The sequence below is a fragment of the Nannobrachium achirus genome (genome assembly GCF_963921795.1).
Source record: "Nannobrachium achirus genome assembly, chromosome: 10".
NCBI lineage: Eukaryota > Metazoa > Chordata > Actinopteri > Myctophiformes > Myctophidae > Nannobrachium > Nannobrachium achirus.
In genome coordinates, this window is record NC_137819.1 from 67,045,995 (window position 1) to 67,069,622 (window position 23,628).

The window sequence follows — 23,628 nt, forward strand, 5'->3', positions numbered from 1 at the left end:
CTTTCATCCAGACCATCAAAGATGAAGCCAACCTTCCAGACAGCGAGCTGCTCTGCTGTGACCTTCTTTAATGTTGGGTGGAAACGATGGATCAGTGAGAGAAGACTGTGCTGCTCATCTCTGACCAGGTTCAGCTCCCGGAATGTAAAGGGAATCAGGAGATCTATATCTTGATTTTCCAAACCTCTTGCCCAGTCCAGAATGAACTTACGCACAGAGAAGGTTTTTCCAATGCCAGCGATGCCCTTGGTCAGAACTCTTCTGATGGGTGTGTTTCTGCCAGGGCGGGGCTTAAAGATGTCACAGCAGTTGATTGGTTCGTCATGGAAGGTCTTCATGTTGGAAGCTTTCTCAAGCTGTATCACCTCATGTTGCCTATTAACACCTTCACTCTCTCCCTGTGAGATGTAGAGCTCTGTGAAGGTGCTGGTGAGGGAGGTTCCAGACTCTTCCCTCATGTGGTCTTTCACTTCATCAAGACTCTCCAAACTGACCTTATAATCCTTCAAATCATCCTGTGGACTGACATCTGAAATGAGAGAAAAAAAAGTTTTAAACATTCAGGTTAATATATCATTTTCAGATTCAAATATTTAATCAGATTAACCACATGATTGTCCGTAGTTAATCGCGATTAATCACAAATTAATCACATATTTTCTATCTGTTCTAAATCCACCTTAAACGGATATTAATAGTCATATCAACATGGGAGTAGACAAATGCTTGCTTTATGCAAATGCAGCATGTTTATTATTATTGTAATAATAATAAATATCTGTTTCTATTATTAGGACAGATTTAACACATCTGCCGCTAAACACGTTTATAAACGTTCTATTTTGCCCAGCTATTTACCGCCTTACACGTTCATCTACGTTCTATAGTCTTTTCATTGTTTTACAATTGATGGTGCTCTCGTGCTGCCTGTGACTTAATACAGTAGGGCAACATCAAAGGGAACCAGGTCATTCACGTGAATGAAGAAAAAAGGTCAAAAAACTGCATTGAAATATCAGGCAATCCAAATACAACAGAGAGAGAGGGAGAAAAGTCTGCAGCAGTTTGAGGGACGCGACTACACAAGCCAGGCTAGCCAGCTGAGGAGAAAAAAGAAAAAAAAAAGATCGGTTGGGAGGCTCGGTTGAGATTTGAATATAGGATATTTATAGTTAGAGTTAGAGTTTAGATAGTTGATTGATAGCCTAGAGATGACAGTAGAATTCGTTTAGATTTGAGTGTATTTAGGTGAAGACACTCTGTATTTATAGTGGGAGAGGAGGAGGAAGACTGAGTGTGTAGAAGACTCAACCAGACGCGCACACACACAGGGGTGTCACAAGGGGGGAGTGCGAGTGGAAACCCTACACTTGGGCCCAAGGTGGAGGGGACATAATTATTTTATACTTTAGCTATTGAAAAATAGCAGATCTACAAGCTCACAGCGCGGCACTCTGTGAGCTTGTACATCTGCTATTTTTGAAATCCCCCCTATGAAGAACAATCATGGGGGTCCCGCAGTGAATCCTTGTGGCCAGGGCCCAGATTTTGGTGCGACACGACACCCCTGCACACACAACACGATGAAAAAACCAGGGTGTAGCCTGATCCTACCTGATACACTGTCACCTCCTCCTCCCCCAGTGCACTCCTGGCTCGTAAAGATATTCCATTCAGGGCCGGTTCTAGGGTTCAGGTGGCCCTAAGCAAGATTATTTTAGGTGGCCCCCCACTGACGGACGCGCGCACTTATTAACTGTCTTTGAATCGCCAAAACCAAAGTTATAAATAATAATGTCTTCTTCTATCTAGTAGAACATGTGGTGTCTGTTGTTAGCACTCAAGCATGTATCTACTAACTACACATAGGGTTGCCAACTCCCAGAGATTCAAATACGGGTTACATCCTGGCCGCCCGCAAGGTGGGCGGCCGATAAAAATTGAGGTTTTGAGGGGCGGTCAAAACCCCAGAAATGCATAGAAATCTGCATTTTGGCACAGATCAGACAATTCTACCTATAACACACAATAAAGTTTACAATGGAGGTAAAACATTATTAGATCATTCACTCTGGTTAGTTAAAAGCTATTAAAACAGAAACATGTAGGCCTATGCTCTAATGAAAAACATTTCAAAACCAAGATATAACTATTATAATACATATCTGTTTAATTTGTCCAAAAACATGAGTGTAATGTTATAACAAGAAAAAAACAACAATTGATTTGAATCAGATTCATACAAAACATCACACACCTTCATCCTGTGTTCTTTTGGTCTCAAATTGCAACTTGTAGGCCTATTCAACTCTACAGTATGTGGCATATTTTCAGTTCTGTTGTCTTGTGTGAGATCTTAATTTTATTGCACATTAAAATAATAAGTAGCATTTGGATAGGGTAGGAGTGGGCAACTTAGATGATGGAGAGGGCCACTATATTTCACAATCACTCCAGAGGGCCACAATGCATATTGTAAAAAAAAAATAGATCTACAAGCATTGCGATGATCCATTATTTTCAAATTGTTTTAAATTGGAATCCTGTATTCTGTTTAGCTATTTTTTTACTGGAATCCTGAAAAGTAACATTATTATTTAATTTCAAATACATTTATATGTCCGTATGTTAACCTTATGAAATGCAAATACATTGACAAAAAAGACTATAGCACTGGTCATTATGCTACTTCTATAGACTGAAGTAATTAAAGTGGGTAACAGCTGAAATCAATAATATATCAGTATTCCGATATTAACCTGTGGGTCTTGGCCACATGTCGAGAGGGCCACTTCACACTCACTCCACAATGCATATAGTGAAAAATAGCTGATCTACAAGCTCAAAACGCGTTGCAGTCTTCTCCCTGTGATGTGGCCCCCTTATGGTTGTGGCCCTAAGCGACCGCTTATGTTGCTTATGCCAGGAACCGGCCCTTATTGATAAACAAACAGTCTGCTGGCTCGTAAAACTATAATCCATGTGGCTAAACAACAGTAAACAAAATGATCCAACACGATTCCGGTCCCTGTGTTGGTCATCCACTGGTCGTAGTAGCCTCTGTCTGGACCAGTCTATGGTCTGGACAAGAAAGAACGCACCCCGCTGAAAGGTCTCTCAAAAAGGGGTAAAATAATTATAATTGTATCCAGCTGTGTGTGCAATCTGTGCATGCATGCAGTGTGCATTGATCCAGCAAACCTTTCTCTGCATCGATCTGCCCAAGTGTGTGTGTGTGTGTGTGTGTGTGTGTGTGGTTTCATTTATGCTGAAATGGCAGAGTTTCGTTAGCTAAGAAATCACGTGACATAACACAGGCAGGGGCGTCAATTGGGTATGGCAGGGGTATGCAGCTGCCATACCTTGGCTACAGGGGGAAATAATAAAAATTTACTTTTCATCGTGCCTGTTGCTAAGGTAGGGCAACATGCCTGGTGACACCAGTCATGTTGCCATACCTTAGCTTGTTCTGAACTGACGCCACTGAACACAGGGGTTCCACAGGGGCTCGTGCGTGCTTGTGCATGTGGATGTGCGCGCGCATGTGGTGTGTGTGTGTGTGTGTGTGTGTGTGTGTGTGTGTGTGTGTGTGTGTGTGTGTGTGTGTGTGTGTGTTTGTGCGTTCGCGTGTGCGCGCGCATGCATGTGTGATGTGTGTGAGAGTGTGCGTGTGTTGAGACTATTGGCTTGAAACAACAAAATCAACCCAATAACTTATAAGAGACTTTTATTCTGCTAGTTTCATAAAAAGGCGTTTTCTAGCCTTTCTAGACAAATTAGGCCATTTGGGGCTGGCGCAGTAGTCGCTAATAAATTCATAGAAAATCATGGAACATAATTTAAACTCTTGTTTATTTTTTTTATAAAGTATAGATTTTAATCTTTCCATCGGTATACTCCATTTGTTCATAGACATAGAAACACATTTTCAAAATATTCATTGCAAATGAGTCAAAATGCTCCAAAACCCTGACATGTTTTGGAAGAGTTTTATAAAAACGTGTAGCAGGCAATGTGTTAATGGTGAAAGAACCACCTCTCATCTGCCAATAGATTTAGATTCGGTTTTCAGAGGTGGCCGGACAGTCCTCGACCAATCAGGGTAGAGTATGGCTGTAGTTATGTTAGGATGTTTAGTTATGATGGTCAAAAAAGTTTTGAGAACCACAGTCGCTCTGAATTAAGAACGTCTGCTAAATGGCTAGATTGTAAACTACTGAACTCATAAAATGCCACAGTCTGGTAGTAAATCAGTATCATACATATCCTGAAGCTGGAGACGTAGGCCTAGCGATATTCAGTGATTGGGTCTAATGATCAAAACGAGAACATTATAATGGTGTAAAAAATCTAAACTAAACATTTCCACGCTGTAAGGCCAGTAAGGGACAAGATGACCCCCGGCCACTTTCATTATCACTGAATACACCTTTAAGTGCAAGGCTCCCTTTAATTTTTCATTAGGACAGATTTAAAATAAATACACTTTTATACTTGGCCAAAAATAGCAGGTCTACAAGCTCACCACAAGATGCGTTATGAGCTTGTAGATCGTCTATTTTTGGTGAAGGAAAAATAACTCAAGTACAGATCACCTCAGCCCGAGTTGCACTCGGTGCCACACTGTGAGCTTGTATATCTGCTATGAGTTGCACTGTACTTGAGCTTTGTAAAACAGTTTGATGCTTTGAGCTTCGTAAAACACTCATTGGAGGAGATTTGTGGCACAATAGTCATATGCCAAGTTCCCTGGCCGCTGTGGTCTGTTGCGTTGCTCTGTCGGTGCTGACTATATTTTTCATTGACGGCGGAGCAGGGCTACGTTTTCATTAGCCTGAAACATGACGGACGCGACCGTCATGCATCCACCGCCCAGTCTCCACTGAGCCCTCGAGGTCCCAAACGCCAACCACTGAACCTGGGGTGACAGGGCCTTCTCAGTGGCCGCCCCCACCCTCTGGAACCAACTCCCTAAATGCGTCAGAGACGCCCCCTCCCTCCCCTCCTTCAAAACCGCTCTGAAAACTCACCTATTCAAAACTGCCTTCCCCAGCTGATCTCGGACCGTACTATTGTTTTATTGTTTTCTACTGCATCTTCTTATCTTATCCTAGTTTTATTTCCTAATAAAGTTGTTGTTTTTATCTGCCGCACACACACACACACACACACACACACACACACACACACAAACAAACACGTAGTTTGCTTTGTAAAGCGACTTTGAGTACTCAGAAAAGCGCTATATATATTCCAGCTATCCATTATATAATTTTAGAGATCGGTCAGTCAGTCAGTCACTCAGTCACAAATGCATTTCCACCTTTATCTCTTCAGCAACTGATCCCAATTTTCACATTTTTCATTGGCCATTAGCATTAGACAGAGGCTGATGGAGCCCGATTTCCATTTTCACCAAATTCAAGCTATTTATTCGCGTTTTTATACCACTTCTGTTCAACTCAACTTCAGCCTGTTGTTTGCCTGCATGCACGGGTCACTCATGCACCGGGTGCATTTGATGTGTGTCTTATCTTCCGACGGGTATGGCAAAATTATGTAGAGCAAGCGCATACATACTCATACTTCTATTCACCTAATTTAGCTGTTAAATTATTTGTATCCATCAAAAAATATACACTCCTCCATGGGCTGCTCCTTACATTATGATGCCCCCACATATTCTCACGCACGCACCAGTTACAGTTACTTTCTCCATAACCCACACTCTGCACATATATTGGAGCACATATCTTCAAACGGGTAAGGTCTAGTTATTATTATTATTAACTGTGGTTGTCTGCTGCGAAATCTCACACTGTTGTCACTGCTGCTCAGTGCATTCACTTCTTGATTCTCTATCCCTAAACTACGGAGTGCACCGAGGTTCAAACATCACCGCGTTAATCGCGCGTTAAAAAAATAAAAAATATTTCGTGTTAACTTTGACAGGCTTAATAATTTTACATCTCTACAGCACACATTATTAATTAAATGCCTCCAGAAAATGTGCAATTTGTTAAGAAAAACAGCCAAAAGTAACAACACAATATCAGTTGTTTCTGTCCAGAGTTGATAGTTGTTTAGCTTCATTATTCACACTTAGATATCGATATTGATACTGACAATAATTTGAACATTTAATCCGACGATGATGTGTAAGCATGTGAGCATTCAATTTATTAATATGTATTTGTAATTAGTGCAAATGATATCCAGTCTTACTGTGTCCACTGCTGGTGTGACTGGGTGTCTTCAGTCCAGGTGTGGTTCTGGATCTCTCCTGCTCTGTCACAACACCACCCCTCCTCTCCCTCTCTCTGTGGAGGAGAAGACAACTGATTATGAATATAAACAATGACTTATCAATACATATCAATATAGTTTACAGTTTAGGCATTTAGCAGATCCAAAGCGACTTACAATAAGCAGATAAAACATCACAATAATAAACAAGATAATATGTCAGTACATCAACAGAAATATAACAAATGCAAATGAATATCAATCTAGAAAACAAAATAATCAGTCAAGAAAAAAAGTTCTAAAAACCTAAAAACAAATGCTAACTAGCTTCATGTATGGTCAATGAGTGTTTCAGTAGTGCTAAGGGTTTAGGTGGAGTCTGAAAAGGTGAGTCTTCAGTCCACGGCAAAAGCTAGCGAGTGAGTCTGTTGTTCTAAGCGCAACAGGGAGTTTGTTCCACAACTTTGGGGCCAGGAGGGCAAACTGTCTCTGACGAGTGATTTTTGCCCTGGGGTTTTTAGCGAGGGTTCTGTCAGCATCCCTGTGTTGGCTGATCTAAGTGAACGGGCCCTGAACTTGATACTAGTAAGACGCCCTAAGGCCCAGAAGCGACCTCCCCCTAAGGTACACACATCCGCCTAGGTGAGGGCAGATGGCTGGGCGAGAGCTGGCGCTTTGGCATGGAATCAACTTTGACCAAAAACATGCACAGACCTGGTTGGTTGTTTAAGTTGAACAAACGTGGCCTTATTTTCCCAAATATGGAGATGGCTGACATCATAGACCACATATGAGACTGACACAATATGTAGAGATGGACCGATTGCAAAATTCTTGGCCGATACCGATCCACCGGTTTTATGAAGGTCTGACCTGCCAAAACCGATTTTTCCGATACCGATTTCTTTAGCTAAGAACTAGGAAATAGGGTTGCTCCAATACCCTTTTGTTTCAGGCCAAGTAGGCCTACAAGACATACTTCAATTTGAGTACCAATAAGCTAGAAGAACACTAATGCCAAATCAATCACAATAGTACAATATCCAAAATCACAGACAATATCCAGTCTAATATAACCGTCTGGACTAGGCAAGAGGAAAGCAGGTGACGCATGCTTCCCCCCCCCCCCCCCCCTTCTTTTTGGAGACGACATTGACACAGGATTATGGAATATATCCTTACATTGCAAAGGTAATCGGCACCATCTGTATTCTGTAGGCTGCCTCTAAGTAGACTGGCTGCTACTTGCTAATGTTTACGTCACAGGACCGAGCATCATGCTGTGCAGTGCAAGAGATACAATTGGCCGATTTTGGCATATTTATGTCAGTGACCTGCCGATCACCGATTTGGCCGGTTTGATATGATACCTGCCGATTTCTGATATTGGCCGATACCGATGTCCATCCCTAACAATATGTCCATATATGGGCATTCCCAAATATGGGCTTAATATTGATGACATCAGGGATCTCCATATATGGGCATAAAAGGGAGAAGGACAGCCCTGCTCCAGTTGTACATTGTCAACATGCAACATGTTTTCATGGAGCTTTTCATCAAAACGATCACAGTCCAAATGTGCTTCCATAATGACGACAGTCAGACAGATCACTTTGTCATGTTCTAGTGTTCTATATTGTATAGGAGGATTGACATACTGTGTGTGTGGAGGTCCAGGTTCACTGAAGACAGGAGGGACTCCTTTAGACCGGTCACTCTTCATAGACACACAGCTGGGTGTTGGAGACTCTGCTCTGTGACTTCTGGAATCATACAAATGTTTATACATTTATCATGTGAATGAAAAAGTATTTTTTTCATGTTCTAGTGTTAGACTGTCACACTCTGCCAGAGTGAGGGGAGTGTTTGGTCGAAAAGGCACTTGATTCAAACCTTCAAGAAAATCCTTTTGTAGGAAAAAGAAAAGGGTTTTATTCACCTCTTCAGTGTTCAGGTAAAAGTGATCAAAATAAGACAGTTCAAACTATTTACAAAACACTGGCCACTAATAGATCGTTTGTCAGCCTTCTAATTGGTCCCTGAGACTCCCTGACTGGCCAACCAGAAAAACATTCACTTTTCACTACCGGGGGTGGAGTTATGCAGTGGGAGAAGTCGCTTCAGTCTTTCACCACGGTGCCGTGATGCGGAGCACGGCCAACGTGCAGTACGGCGCTGCACGGTCATAGCGATTTTGATCATTATAATGAATAAGCTTCAACAGACTAGTTCACATGGACCTTATCAATGTAACTAAGTGTTTCGATTGGGTACATATATTTTAAATGGGCAGAATTACGACAGCCTGCCTATTATGTGAGTAGAACTATAGGCTGACTGTCAGCTTCCTACCCAAGATGCACTGCGCCTTTTCTCTATATTTCTGTCCTCTGCATGTTTCAGAGGATTAAACTAATTAAAACACATATTTTCGGGAAAAAAACACTGTTTTGCAATGTAACTACTGTACTTTTTTCTTCCCTTTTTATTAATATCACGTAGATGTGTTTCTTTTGGTACTTTAAATAGCTATAATGAGGCTATGAAAAATATTTTTCCCCCATCCACTTCCATTATAAAAGAATCTGCCCTGCTCATTTCGTCCCACCTAGTAACAAGAGCAACATGGGGTGGGATTTGACATACGGTCCATTGGCATTAGGTTCTCTCTCTCCCACAGTTCTACATTAACTGATCTGAGCAGTGGCAGGTCTAAGCCCCTCCCACTGGACCGTACCAATTCTGAATTGATTCCACAACTATGTATGAACCAGACTCTTTTCCATGTCCAGAGACAATATAATTCAGACACATTTAAAGTGTCCTCACATTTTACAGTACTTGAATTACCCACACCACCATAATTATAACTAACACAATTTTACACTTTACACAAACCTGCAGTTCAGCCTAAAGGTTGTGATTGAGCACAGGAGTGCTTAAAGATGGAGGGCCATGATTTTCCCCCTATAAAACATGATTATTTACTATTATGATTATACTAGGAGGAAGATTTTTGGGGAGGGGTTGATTCTATGATGTAATAAGTATCTGTGTTTTTGGACCTTCACGTTTGACCCACAAGGTGGCAGCCTACAGCTAAAAACACAAATACTAAGAGAATACGTAATTCTCATAACAACCACACCAGGGGGTCTAATGAAGTACTGTCAACCTCCTAGACACATGAAAACCAGAAAAAAGTACAAAACTATGGCACCACCTCTTTAAGCATGCTCCCTACTCTGGAGTCAATGCAATCAATGAAACATATCAATACAAACACATATTCATTCTTGGTAACAATTAAACAATACAGTGCACTTCAAACTTGTCACTTAAAACTTCTCAAACTCAAATAGTGTCCGTTAAAACGTAAGGGGAAACATTGCAAACATATTACAGTCTGTTAAGTAGTCAGTGGCAAGGCAAAGTGCCACATAGACTATATATTGTATAGGAGGATTGACATACTGTGTGTGTGGAGGTCCAGGTTCACTGAAGACAGGAGGGACTCCTTTAGAGCGGTCACTCTTCATAGACACACAGCTGGGTGTTGGAGACTCTGCTCTGTGACTTCTGGAATCATACAAACGTGTACGTACATTTATCATGTGAATGAAAAGGTCATTTGGGTTTTGTGCTTGTTTTCATGACCTGTGTAACATATAGTGTAATCCATAGATAGGTCATGTACACAAGCAGTCAGTCTGTATAGTACAGTTTCACCACATTGTGATTTGTACTTCATTCACAAAGTGCACTCATAGTAACTGATAATAAAGATACAGATTGAACAGGGAGGACACACTGTTATTACAGTTTTTCACGATTGTTAACACACATTTTTCACTACACTAACGGATTTTTCAAAACTGCACACACAAAACTGAAAACCTCACACACAAAATGCTAAACCTCACACTCCCTTCCCAAGATGACACTTTTGCTATCAAATCACTTAACTGTGTTCACAAAATGGACTTGTGTTTTCATTTGGTACACACGCTGTATTTTCAAATGACACATACCATTCATTCAGTACACACAACTAAGCATTTGCTGCACACTACCAAGCATTTACAGCACACATTTACAGAGTGCAAAATTGAAAACACACCATTGAATTGGAACACACCATATGAATGACATTGACTCTGGAGAATGAGCTATTTCTCCTTTTGTAAAATTACTCAGTGTTGGCCTACTTTTTTATAGTCAAACATAAAACAGCACACAAATATGCATCCAAAAAGTTGTTTTGGGGTACATGATTTACAGTACATTTAGGCATCATGCCTCCGGTCAGATGGGCACAAAATACAAAAAAGTATTTTGAAAGAAATCTAAATACTTGGTCAGTACTTGTTCTAATATTGACCAGGATAGTGTCACCAAGATCATAATCCTGGTGACAATATCCTGGTATTTGTATCTTTGTATTTCAAATCATCAGTGCAACAACTGAACATTGTGTGTAGTGTTTAGACAACAAGGTGCTTGTGTAATTGACATCAGACTTGAATGTGTAGAGTTTTGAATAGTTGTGTGTTGTGTGTTGATACTTTGAGATTTTATGTGAGAAGTGTGTGCAACAACCACAAATTGGAGTGTAAAGAAAGAAAATCCGAGTCTAATGCATGAAAAGCGAGTGTGAAGTAGTGCCAAATCAGGTCAAGCTATACTGTAGGTACATGAAGTGAAGGTTGTGAAAATTGTGCCAAACTTTAGATTTTTGTGTTTTAACAATCGTGAAAAACTGTAATGTATTGTTTTGTAGTTTACACATGCTTGAGATCACTTTGTCGTGTTCTAGTGTTAGACTGTCACACTCTGCCCGAGTGAGGGTAGTGTTTGGCCGAAAAGTCACTTAATTCAAACCTTCAAGAAAATACTAAAATGGCTAAATATGCAAGACAGAGTTTTATTCACCTTTTCAGTGTTCAGGTAAAAGTGATCAAAATAAGACAGTTCAAACTATTTACAAAACACTGGTCACTGATTGACATTGGGTTCCATTTCTCCCACAGTCCTTCATTAACCGATCTGAGCAGTGGCAGCAGTGTTGCCAGATGGGAAATGTTGAATTATCGTACCGGAGGCTTCACATTATCATATTTGGAAGAAAACTATCGTACACAGCAAAAAAATAAATACAAATAAAAAATAAAAAGGGAGAAATCAAACGTGTAAAAAAAATGTTGTATTTAGGGTAAGAAACGAGCTTGTTGAGACTCCTACATGAAAAAAAAACGAAAAAAAAAAACGCAGGAAACGTCTTGGATCTTTCACAATAAAGTGTGAAACTGGACTGGACTGGAGTACAGATCTAGGGTCAGTTTGACTGATTTCCTGACTTACTTTGAGAAGCAAACCTGATCCCGGATCAGCAGCCAGTTCAGTAAATTCACTCTCTTTTTTGTGATGTGCCGAAATTATCGTACATTTGGGAATTATTGGAATTATTGATGGTACATCATACAGAGGGTTAGGATAATTATGGCACATCTGGCAACACTGAGTGGCAGGTCTCCCTCTTAAAGAGGGTAAGCCCCTCCCACTGGACCGTACCAATTCTGAATTGATTCCACAACTATGTATGAACCAGACTCTTTTCCATGTCCAGAGACAATATCATTCAGACACATTTAAAGTGTCCTCACATTTTACAGTACTTGAATTACCCACACCACCATAATTATAACTAACACAATTTTACACTTTACACAAACCTGCAGTTCAGCCTAAAGGTTGTGATTGAGCACAGGAGTGCTTAAAGGGCCAGTTCACCTCTGGGACAACCAGATCTTGTTTTATTGTTGTTTGGGACAAGATCAACACAATCCTGAGTTATTTCTTGTGTTCAATCTGTGTTTTGAGATATTTTAGTATTTCAGCATGAATGATGATGGATTGTGTTGATCGTGTCCCAAACAACAATAAAACAAGATCTGGTTGTCCCAGAGGTGAACTGGCCCTTTAAGCATGCTCCCTACTAAGTCAATGCAATCAATGAAACATATCAATACAAACACATATTGTTCTTGGTAACAATTAAACAATACAGTGCACTTCAAACTTGTCACTTAAAACTTCTCAAACTCAAATAATGTCCGTTGAAACGTAAGGGGAAACATTGCAAACATATTACCGTCTGTTAAGTAGTCAGTGGCAAGGCAAAGTGCCACATAGACTATATATTGTATAGGAGGATTGACATACTGTGTGTGTGGAGGTCCAGGTTCACTGAAGACAGGAGGACATCCTTTAGACCGGTCACTCTTCATAGACACACAGCTGGGTGTTGGAGACTCTGCTCTGTGGATGTGATGTTTGTCAGCTTCCATGTTGCTCTTTATTAAACCTGTCAAGGTTACAGTCAATAAAATACATCAGAAAACACAACATGTTAGACATGCATGGCATTAGAATAAATAACAATAATTTATAGTGGCAGACAACTAGAACAGTGTCAGTAATATTTATGAGGCAACAATATCACCATCATAATGATGAGACTACAGTAGATGAACAACAATATGACCATCATAATGATGAGACTACAGTAGATGAACAACAATATCACCATCATAATGATGAGACTACAGTAGATGAACAACAATATGACCATCATAATGATGAGACTACAGTAGATGAACAACAATATCACCATCATAATGATGAGACTACAGTAGATGAACAACAATATCACCATCATAATGATGAGACTACAGTAGATGAACAACAATATCACCATCATAATGATGAGACTACAGTAGATGAACAACAATATCACCATCATAATGATGAGACTACAGTAGATGAACAACAATATCACCATCATAATGATGAGACTACAGTAGATGAACAACAATATCACCATCATAATGATGAGACTACAGTAGATGAACAACAATATCACCATCATAATGATGACAGTAGATGCAGATGCATGCAGTAGCTCTTGTCAACCAGCAGGGGTCCTACTAGACCACAGAGACACAGCTGTTGCAACAACAGAACTAACAGCTGGTCTGAGGTAGACGTTGGAATATCATGTTAATAATACTATTAATGAACATCCTCTACCATGGTTAGAATAATGTTTTATTCACTAAACTAAGTTATGGACTGCATAGGGTTGCCAACTCCCAGAGTTTCAAATACGGGACACTTTCTAAGGAGACATGCGCCGCCGAAGGCGGCGCCGAAAAATCGGATATCTTCTGTTATAAAGTTGGCTAAAACGAGTATTTTCCTATATTAAATCATATTTTTCCTTTCACAATATTAATTCGGGTGTCTTTGGGGCGAAAAATCTGATATTTTTGGTTATAAATTGGCTAAAACGGGTATTTTCCTCTATTAAATCATATTTTTCCTTTCACAATATTAATTCGGGTGTCTTTGGGCCAGCTAACCTATTACCTTAAAATCATGTAGTGTAGTCCTATATTGTATTTCTCTCAATTTTCCAAAACATATCGCCTAGGTCTACCTGGTCCTAATGTGCCCACTCTCTGGTTACCCAACACTAGTTTAATCATATTGGCATACACCAATAACCATTAGGTTTTAAAAACAAAATCAACGCATGCTTATTTCACATACCAGCCTGTCTGGGGTCGCTTTAGTTGGCAGACAAGATTACTGTAGTGTTCCCAGGAATACCAATATCCATGGCTTATTTTCTGTTGCTTGCCTGCTTTTTCACCTTTTTGTTTAGCCTATCACCTATCATAGATTCATGTCTAATATGTTTGTACACAATCTTCTGGCACACGTTTTTTTTAAGACATTAAACAATGTTCTGAGCCGAGCACTGTCGTATGGTCGCTCGCACGCACTCGTATCGTCTCTCGCAGGCAACTTGTGGAGTGAACCTACAGCCCATGCTTGGGAAGGGAGTGTGTAGGGGGCGGAGAAAGTGTCTTAGCAACACTGTGTTAATAAGCCAATCAGCTGCTTACAAACAGCGCAGCGCCTCTCACAGCAATGGGATGCAGCACTTGTCGTCTCAGAGGAGAGCAGAGTGGAAGTGGAAGCTCTCTGACAGGCAGAATCGCTGTCATTTCTCAATTAAATCATCCCGTCATTCATATTTATCCCCCAACCTTAAAATACGGGACAAAGAGCGTCCCGTTTCAGTTCAATACGGGACACGTCTTTTAGTTTCCAAAAAAGGGACGATCCCGTATTTTACGGGACGGTTGGTAACCCTAGGACTGCAGCTTTGAGAAGTCCACTGGTTCAGCCGTTCCTTTATTCAAATATTTAAAATAGACATATTTTCCATGATTGTATTGTTTTAAACAGTGTAAAATAGCTTCATTCACAAACAGTAAATACTCCAAGGAAACCAGCGTGTTTCCTAAACCCACCAGGATTGAGTTAAGACCCGCCCCTCTCAATAAAGTGCGTATGAACTTTAGTGCTGCTCGCTCAAGTGCAAAGCAATACTGTACCTACACCCTACCGATCCATTACAATAATACACTCAGCATAATACGCCCAAAGCCATATCCAAACTATAACAATGTAACTGACAATTAGTAAGAGTTTTTATTTTGAGCACAGTAGTGACAAATTAATGGCTTTCTCAGTACGTTTTTCTCTTTAGCAAAGTTACAAAGTTTTACCTTTTTTAAGCACAGTGCAAATTAAGTTTCCGTTTTTTTTGTGTGTTTTTTTTTTTTTTTTTTTGCACAGTGTCAGTGGTGTTTTTTGTCTAGATCACATGGTTTACAGTAAACTGCTGAGGTGGGGATTTCCCCCTAGAAAGCCTGGTGACGCGAGGTTAGCTGAGGATAAAGTCTCTTTGCATGTTGCAGATCCGGTCTGGAACGGAAACGCTGCGTGTATGCATGTGTGAGTGCAAACAACCGGATACAGTGGGCGGGCTCTAGACCGGATCTCACTGTTAACTCACTATGGATACAGTAGGAGGGCTCTAGACCGGATCTCACTGTTAACTCACAATGGAAACCAAGCAGCTTTCAGCCGTTTAGAAACAAGACCGCCGAGTGGAAATCTGACACGGGTTTACCTAAATGATACCAACCAAATCCACTTCAAGTCACTTCTATCGTTAAATAACATCATCATTATGTTCACAACGCTCTGCTCTGTCTAGACATGTTTTACTGGTGACATCAATCATACTGAACAAGCAGGACAGACTAGAGATGGTAAGCAGTAAACTTAGCCCTGAATACATGACGGTCATGTTTCCTCCTCAACCCAGCGACCAGCGAGGTTTTCATAACGCAACGGTTTGAGCTACAAACGTCAGATTATAAAAATAAAGTGCTTCCCCAAGTCTCCTTTTAATCTGAAATGTTGCCGTTCAACCAGAATTACATGCCGCTCCCGGTTTGTTTAATAAAAAGCATTTTTATCCTGTTTTCCCTTGTATTTCCCCCTCTAGTGGAGAGTCGCGTCATCGCCGGTCGCTCACTGTAGTGAACGGAGATGATGCGATGACGCGACTCGCCACTAGAGGGGGAAATACAAGGAAAACAGGATAAAAATGCTTTTTATTAAACAATCCTGGAGCGGCGTGTAATTCTGGTTGAACGGCGTCATTTCAGAGTAAAAGGAGACTTGGAGAAGCATTTTATTTTTATAATCTGACGTTTGTTGCTCAAACCGTTGCGGTATGAAAACCTCGCTGGTCGCTGGGTTGAGGAGGAAACATGACGGTATGACCGTCGTGTATTCAGGGCTATTAAAGTAGAAACCATAAGTATAGAAAGTGTTTGTGTGTAAAAGCAGTGGTTGTAGACTAGCAGTGATATTAAAACAACAACACTTACTTTATATCATGTTGTGGTTCTTGTGGTTTGTGTTGTAATCCAGTATGTTGTCCAGATCAGATGTTCACTACACTTATTGGGTGTGGATCAAAACGCTCTGTTGTTTAGCTGTGTTTGTTGGAGGCAGCGTCACAGTTGATCCTCCTCTGAGTTAGAGATGGGACGTTCGTGAACGAATCGAGTCTTTTGAACGGCTCTTTGAAATGAACGATGGGACCCGGTTCCCAGTACAGTCTATGGTTCGCAGTAGGGAGCCGTTCCTTTTCTAAATGAACAGTTGTGGGAAAAGTACAAACATTCTTTGCTTATGTAAACGCATCACCACTGCCACAAGTAGAAGTTTGGAATTAAAATGTAGGCTATGCAAGTAAAAGTACAAAATGATCTGTATCAAAATGCACTTAAAATACCAATAGTACAAAATAGTCATTATGCAGAATGTCATATTTCACAGTTTCTCCAATGTAGAAAATGTATATATATATTTTTTTTTGAAAATAGCTCATATTTGAAAATAGCTCACAATGCTGCGTCGCGACGCATTGTGAGCTTGTAGATCTGCTATTTTCAGGTATGTACCGTCCTATATATGTCCGAAATAATTGTATATATGGTTGAAGTGATTTTTTAATTATAATCAAAATCTACAAAGTAACTCAAATGAGCCAGTCTTTTGAACGGCTCTTTGAAAGGAACGGATCCCAGAGATCCGGCTCACTTCAAAGAGCCATAAATCCCAGTCAGGGAAGGCAGTGAAACCTAACGGCCGGGGGGCGTGCCGCGTGCCTCCTCTTTGTAACAACAACATGAGTAAACAACAAACAAACTGACGACAGTAAAACTACTGTTACTTATTATCACTGATAAGAGCTGTTTTCTTTTTAAAATAATTATAAACTTCATTAAAGGGATATTTCACTTTCAAAAAAACTTTTGGTAATTTTATCATCTAATCAGGCTTTTATCAATACCCTGAACAGTTTTTAATTAGCTTGATTGAATATTTAGATATTTGATGTAAATGTTACCAGGCCCTCCAGGCTCACAAAGTAGAGTTCTGTAATTAAAGGGATATTCCACTTTCAACAGGGAGCAGTGGTAGGGCCTCTCTCCACATACACACCCATTGTAACTTCAAACTTCATTTTAACCATGATAGATTTATTAAAAACACACATTATTTTTTCTGGTGACTCATACTACCCTCCTAATATGTGAGCAGGCCGTGTTTTTTCGGTAACTTTTTTCATTTATTTTTAATAATTATTTTTTTGTATTTCATTTTTTCCATTTTCCCAAATAATTATAAAAAATAAATGAAAAAAGTTATTGAAAAATCACGTATTAGGAAGGTAAAATGAGTCACCAGAAAAAGTAATGTGTGTTTGTAATGAATCTATCATGGTTAAAATGAAGTTTGAAGTTACAATGGGTGTGTATGTGGAGAGAGGCCCTACCACTGCTCCCTGTTGAAAGTGGAATATCCCTTTAATTACAGAACTCTACTTTGTCTCAACATGACAGCCATGTGACACAATGCAGTCCTACACGTGTGATATTTGGTTCTTTAAATAGACTAAAAATAAAAGCCATTTCTGTTGTCTTTCTGTGTGAAAGTCTGACTGGACTGCAAACAGTGAACACACACAGGTGTTTCTGTTTGGACCATCACTGATAGCTTATTATTCATACCCACCTTGTTTCTACTTAAATTAGTTATATAGGTCTTTTTCAATATATTTATTTTGTCCATGTTTTATTTCAACATAACAGTTAAACATACAGTACATTACACATTTACACTAAAGGCAACATGATAACTAGCATGTCATCTTGTAAATAAAACAGTTAAAATAAAACATGGCATAAATAAATAAACTAAACTTGAAGAGTCCAGACAGAGCAGCCAGTTTGGAGAAGGCTTTTGGCCGGACTCACACATACATGAGACATCTTCTCCGTATCGTCTGAGAATGAGTGGGGTAGGGAAAAGTCCAATGCATTGTAAATGGAAGGTTGATTGTTTTTTTTGTTGTTGCCGTGTCTCTTGGCCAAAAGACAGCCTGTGGTTGAGCTGGAGACACGGCAACAACAAAAAACCAAACAACCTTCCATTGACAATGCATTGGACCTCCCCCCACCCCCCCTCATTCTCAGACGATACGGAGAAGATGTCTCACGCACGTGTGTGAGTCCGGCCTTACAGGGAATTCATTATGGATCTCTCCCTGGCTTTTAACCAAGCTGACCACTGTGTCTTAGATTACACCACCACTGTTTACCAACATGTTATAAAATACATACTAGTAAGACGCCTCAGGGCGACCTAAAGTTACTGAGCGACTGAGTTACCAGGGCCCAAGGTGGGGGGGCCTTAATTATTTAGCTATTGAAAAATAGCAGATATACAAGCTCGCAGGGCAGCACTTGTCGTGAAAATGAGTGCAAATCTTTGAATATCATATTTTTTAAGCAATCATTTGTAACCGAATTTTGCTTCTGGGTGGTCCCTGGAACTAAATATTTTGAGATGGGGGTCCGTGGCCAAATACATATCATTCATTTTGGGGGTCCTTGACATGAAAAGGTTTGAGCACCACTGACATAGAAACACAGGTTTTTCAAAAAACCTTAGAAGGATTTGAAATATTCAAAGACTTGCACAAAATGTCATGATTTTTTCAAAAATAGCAGATCTAGATGCTCACAGCGTGGCACTCGGTGCCGTGCTGTGAGCTTGTAGATCTGCTATTTTTCAATAGTTAAAGTACCCAGGGCCCAGAATGTCTCTGAATGCACTTCACTGCTATCCTCCATGGAGACTGAAACTGCATTGATGGCTGCACAGTTAAAGGGATATTCCACTTTCAAAAAAAACTTTTTGTCATTTTATCGTCTAATCAGGCTTTTATGAACACCCTCACCAGTTTTTAATTTGATTGATTCAATATTTAGATATTTGATGTAAATGTTATCAGGCCCTCCAGGCCCAGGGCCTCTCTCCACACACACCCATTGTAACTTCAAACTCCATTTTAACCATGATAGATTCATCAAAAACACCCATTATTTTCCCTCTCTCTCAACCCATTAATTTCTTTTCTGTTGACTCATAATACCCTCCTAATACGTGAGCAGGCAGTGTTTTTTTCCATAACCGTTTTCATGTATTTTTAATAATTCTTTGGGAAAATGGAAAAAATGTAATACAATAAAAATATATAAAAATACATGAAAAACGTTATGGAAAAGAACACAGCCTGCTCACGTATTAGGAGGGTAGTATGAGTACCAGAAAAAATAATAGGTGTTTTTAATTAATCTATCATGGTTAAAATGGAGTTTGAAGTTACAATGGGTGTGTGTGGGGAGAGGCCCTGGAGGGCCTGGTAACATTTACATCAAATATCTAAATATTGAATCAATCAAATTAAAAACTGTTCGGGCCGTTCATAAAAGCCTGATTAGACGATAAAATGTCCAAAAGTTTTTTTTAAAGTGGAATATCCCAACTCTCTCCCAGCCATTTACAATATGCTTGTGCGCCTATACTGCCAGGATTATTATTATTTTTTCAGTCCTACAATACAACAATCAATGACCAGAATATAATTGTAAACTGCAGTCTATTTGTATACCACAAGAGTGCGCCAACGACTAAGTGATCAGGCTGACTCATTAGACTGAATGAGAATGACCTGCAGCCTGTGTTTATAATGGAACTGACGGCCGGCCGGAGCGCCCAAACAAACAGCATCGTGCACGCCCTCACGGGCGCAATCAGTTTATTTCAAACACTCGACCATGATGCTGGGTGACCACTCTGTCAGCCTCTCATTTTTTTCCGAATGAAAATCCGTCTACATATGGTAAAGTTTGATAAGAAAAACGTTGGCTTTCAATGCTAAAATTTGCATATGCTATGCTATATGCAAATGACTTCCGGGTTACGTCATCGATGACATCATTTCCATCGCATTATCATTGCTGAAGCTTAAATGAAGCTAGAATGGTCATTTATGGCTCTAAAAATGTCAAAAAAATACCCAAAAAATCAGAAAATCATCAGGAAGGCGACGTTTGGCGATCTGGCTGGCTGGGCCTCCTCAAAATGGCGACGTTTGGCGATTTGGCTGTGAACTCCATGTTACTGTAATGTGATGTGACATTCAATAAAGTTTGATTCTGATTCTTTCTAGATTTTGATTATTGCCAGACCCATGAAATGGGTAGGCCTACATAAGCAAATGTCGGTCTGTCCGGTTTTTCTCCATAGATGGTCATGATGATGACATGATGATGACATGAGGGAGGGATAGACCGACAGACAAAGCCTTCATGTCATCACAATGACATGAGGGAGGGACAGACCGACAGACAAAGCAAAAGGCTTTGTCTGTCGGTCTGTCCCTCCCTCTTTTCTCCATATTTGGTCACAATGATGTCACAAATGATGATGACATGAGGGAGGGACAGACAGCCTATAAAGGGACAGACAGCCTATAAATGTACCATTAAATTTATAGGCCCAGAGGGTTGGCACCGGGGTCTGGCACAACCAGGTTGACCTGGTCTAGTTACAAAACATATTAACCACTGCAGCCCCATACATTTAGGCCTTTTAAAAATAGCCAATCTACAAGCTCACAGTGTGTCACAATGCAGCAACATTGAGAATACTTTTGTACTTTTACTCAAGTACATTTTGAATCGGGCACTTCTTGTAACATGATTTCTTCTTGTATGATGTGGTTAAAGTGTGGTTCCTGTGGAAATAAGCCTCGGCTTTCTAGGATCTCCTTTTAGTTGACCTTGTACCAGTGATTTGTACTGTCATAAAACTTTCTATTGCAATCTTCTAATAAATTCTTCAATCAATCAATCAATCTGCTCACAGCGCGAGGCGTTGTGAGCTTGTAGATTGGCTATTTTTGGCTAAAGTTTTCGGACTATAGACGCTAGGGTTCAAGTGGTTGATTCTATATATATTTCTATCATTTGGAGGACCCCCTAGGGGTCCTGGACCCCCTGTTGAAGACCCCTGCCATAGTTATTCATTCATTTATGGTCAAACATGGAGGACACAGTCGTCTCAAGATCACAGCTTGATCTCAAGAGGCTACATTTTATTTACATTACATTTTATTCAGTGCATATTTAATTAGTCCTTAAAGCATCAACAACAACATCACAGGATAAGAAAGAGAATCCAACACACAACAATTCAGTTTCAGTAAACATTAGTTTTCTAGCTTCTACAGATCAATCTAAAACAAATAGAATATTGTGTAAAAGTAAATTTCCTTGAAACTTTCATATTTGTTTTAAACCTTCATTATGTTCTAACAGACACATTGCACATTCAGTGAATTATTCTAAACCTTTTTGTTAACATTTAGAATGTTCTATGGCATACATACAACTCATGAATATCCAAAAGTCCATATTTCTAAATATTACAGGAGAGTTTCCAAAGTCCGTTATGATTTGGGCTGCTATGGCATCTAAAGTAGGGCATTAACGAAAAAGTCGACTCAGTCGACTTCATTACACAAGTCGACTCCCACCAGAGAAAGTTGAAAGTCAAAGTAAAAAAAAAAAACTCTCTATTGTGAAAATAGCAGATCTACGTTGTGAGCTTGTATGTAGATCTGCTATTTTCACAATTTCTGCCTCTATATATTTGACAATTTGAACAATGTTTAATTTGTCATTTTAGAGGTATTAAAAAGTCCTTAAATTGTCACTTTAGAAATGTGCAGATACCCTCTATACACTTAAACTTTATGTTGGTTTGTTTACTGTTGAGAGAGAAAACAATGTTTCACATTAAGTTAATCATCTGGGGACCCCCAGAATTACTGGGGGGTCGTGTGTGATGTGTTGACGTCATCAAACGATAAAGTCGACTTCAACTCAACTTTTTACTGAGTCGAGTCAACTTGCAAAAATCACAAGTCGTTGATGCCCTAATGTGCAATGCTTTATTTTTTTAATTTTTTACACAATATTCTAATTTATGTTACATTGATCTGAACACATGTTGATCCTATCCTACTAGCAGCACATCTTTACATGTTATCATTAATAGAGGCATTAATAGACTAGAGGAAACCGTTAACAGAACTTACATTATTACATGTTATCATTAATAGAAGCATTACATAAGAAAACAGCTAACAGAACTTAAATTCACATTGATTTGACTGGTTTTATTTAAACTCCTAAAGTCCAGGAATGTTAAAGTGACAAAAATAAATTACTTTGAAAATAAATAGTTTTTTCTCTAAACACTGACGGCAGTAAGCCAAGCTTATCACTGTAAACCAGGCTTAATGCAGTAAGCCAAGCTTATTGCTGTAAACCAGGCTTAATGCAGTAAGCCAAGCTTATTGCTGTAAACCAGGCTTAATGCAGTAAGCCAAGCTTATTGCTGTAAACCAGGCTTAATGCAGTAAGCCAAGCTTATTGCTGTAAACCAGGCTTAATGCAGTAAGCCAAGCTTATTGCTGTAAACCAGGCTTAATGCAGTAAGCCAAGCTTATTGCTGTAAACCAGGCTTAATGCAGTAAGCCAAGCTTATTGCTGTAAACCAGGCTTAATGCAGTAAGCCAAGCTTATTGCTGTAAACCAGGCTTAATGCAGTAAGCCAAGCTTATTGCTGTAAACCAGGCTTAATGCAGTAAGCCAAGCTTATTGCTGTAAACCAGGCTTAATGCAGTAAGCCAAGCTTATTGCTGTAAACCAGGCTTAATGCAGTAAGCCAAGCTTATTGCTGTAAACCAGGCTTAATGCAGTAAGCCAAGCTTATTGCTGTAAACCAGGCTTAATGCAGTAAGCCAGCCTTAATGCAGTAAGCCAGGATTAATGCAGTAAGCCAAGCTTATCACTGTAAACCAGGCTTAATGCAGTAAGCCAAGCTTATCACTGTAAACCAGGCTTAATGCAGTAAGCCAATCTTATTGCTGTAAACCAGGCTTAATGCAGTAAGCCAAGCTTATTGCTGTAAACCAGGCTTAATGCAGTAAGCCAAGCTTATTGCTGTAAACCAGGCTTAATGCAGTAAGCCAAGCTTATTGCTGTAAACCAGGCTTAATGCAGTAAGCCAGCCTTAATGCAGTAAGCCAGGATTAATGCAGTAAGCCAAGCTTATCACTGTAAACCAGGCTTAATGCAGTAAGCCAAGCTTATCACTGTAAACCAGGCTTAATGCAGTAAGCCAAGCTTATTGCTGTAAACCAGGCTTAATGCAGTAAGCCAGCCTTAATGCAGTAAGCCAGGATTAATGCAGTAAGCCAAGCTTATTGCTGTAAACCAGGCTTAATGCAGTAAGCCAAGCTTATTGCTGTAAACCAGGCTTAATGCTGTAAACCAGCCTTAATGCAGTAAGCCAGGATTAATGCAGTAAGCCAAGCTTATTGCTGTAAACCAGGCTTAATGCAGTAAGCCAAGCTTATTGCTGTAAACCAGGCTTAATGCAGTAAACCAGGCTTAATGCAGTAAGCCAAGCTTATCACTTTTAACGCATTTAGGCCTAATTCATTCATGCTTTAACTATTGAAAA

At 39.8% G+C, this 23,628-nt stretch overlaps 1 protein-coding gene across 1 annotated transcript in view; it reads right to left on the reverse strand.

The window, feature by feature from the left end:
- LOC308292336 (NACHT, LRR and PYD domains-containing protein 3-like) overlaps nt 1-16,131 on the reverse strand; it is a 38,745-nt gene extending 22,614 nt beyond the window's left edge. The window contains exons 1-6 of the mRNA XM_080734650.1: nt 16,065-16,131; nt 12,472-12,613; nt 9,724-9,828; nt 7,908-8,012; nt 6,226-6,320; nt 126-529 (exon numbers count right to left, since the gene is read on the reverse strand). Coding sequence (XP_080590776.1) covers nt 126-529; nt 6,226-6,320; nt 7,908-8,012; nt 9,724-9,828; nt 12,472-12,596 — 834 coding nt within the window. The 5' untranslated portion in view covers nt 12,597-12,613; nt 16,065-16,131. The remainder of the gene's footprint in view (nt 1-125; nt 530-6,225; nt 6,321-7,907; nt 8,013-9,723; nt 9,829-12,471; nt 12,614-16,064) is intronic.
- Nucleotides 16,132-23,628: the final 7,497 nt, after the last annotated feature.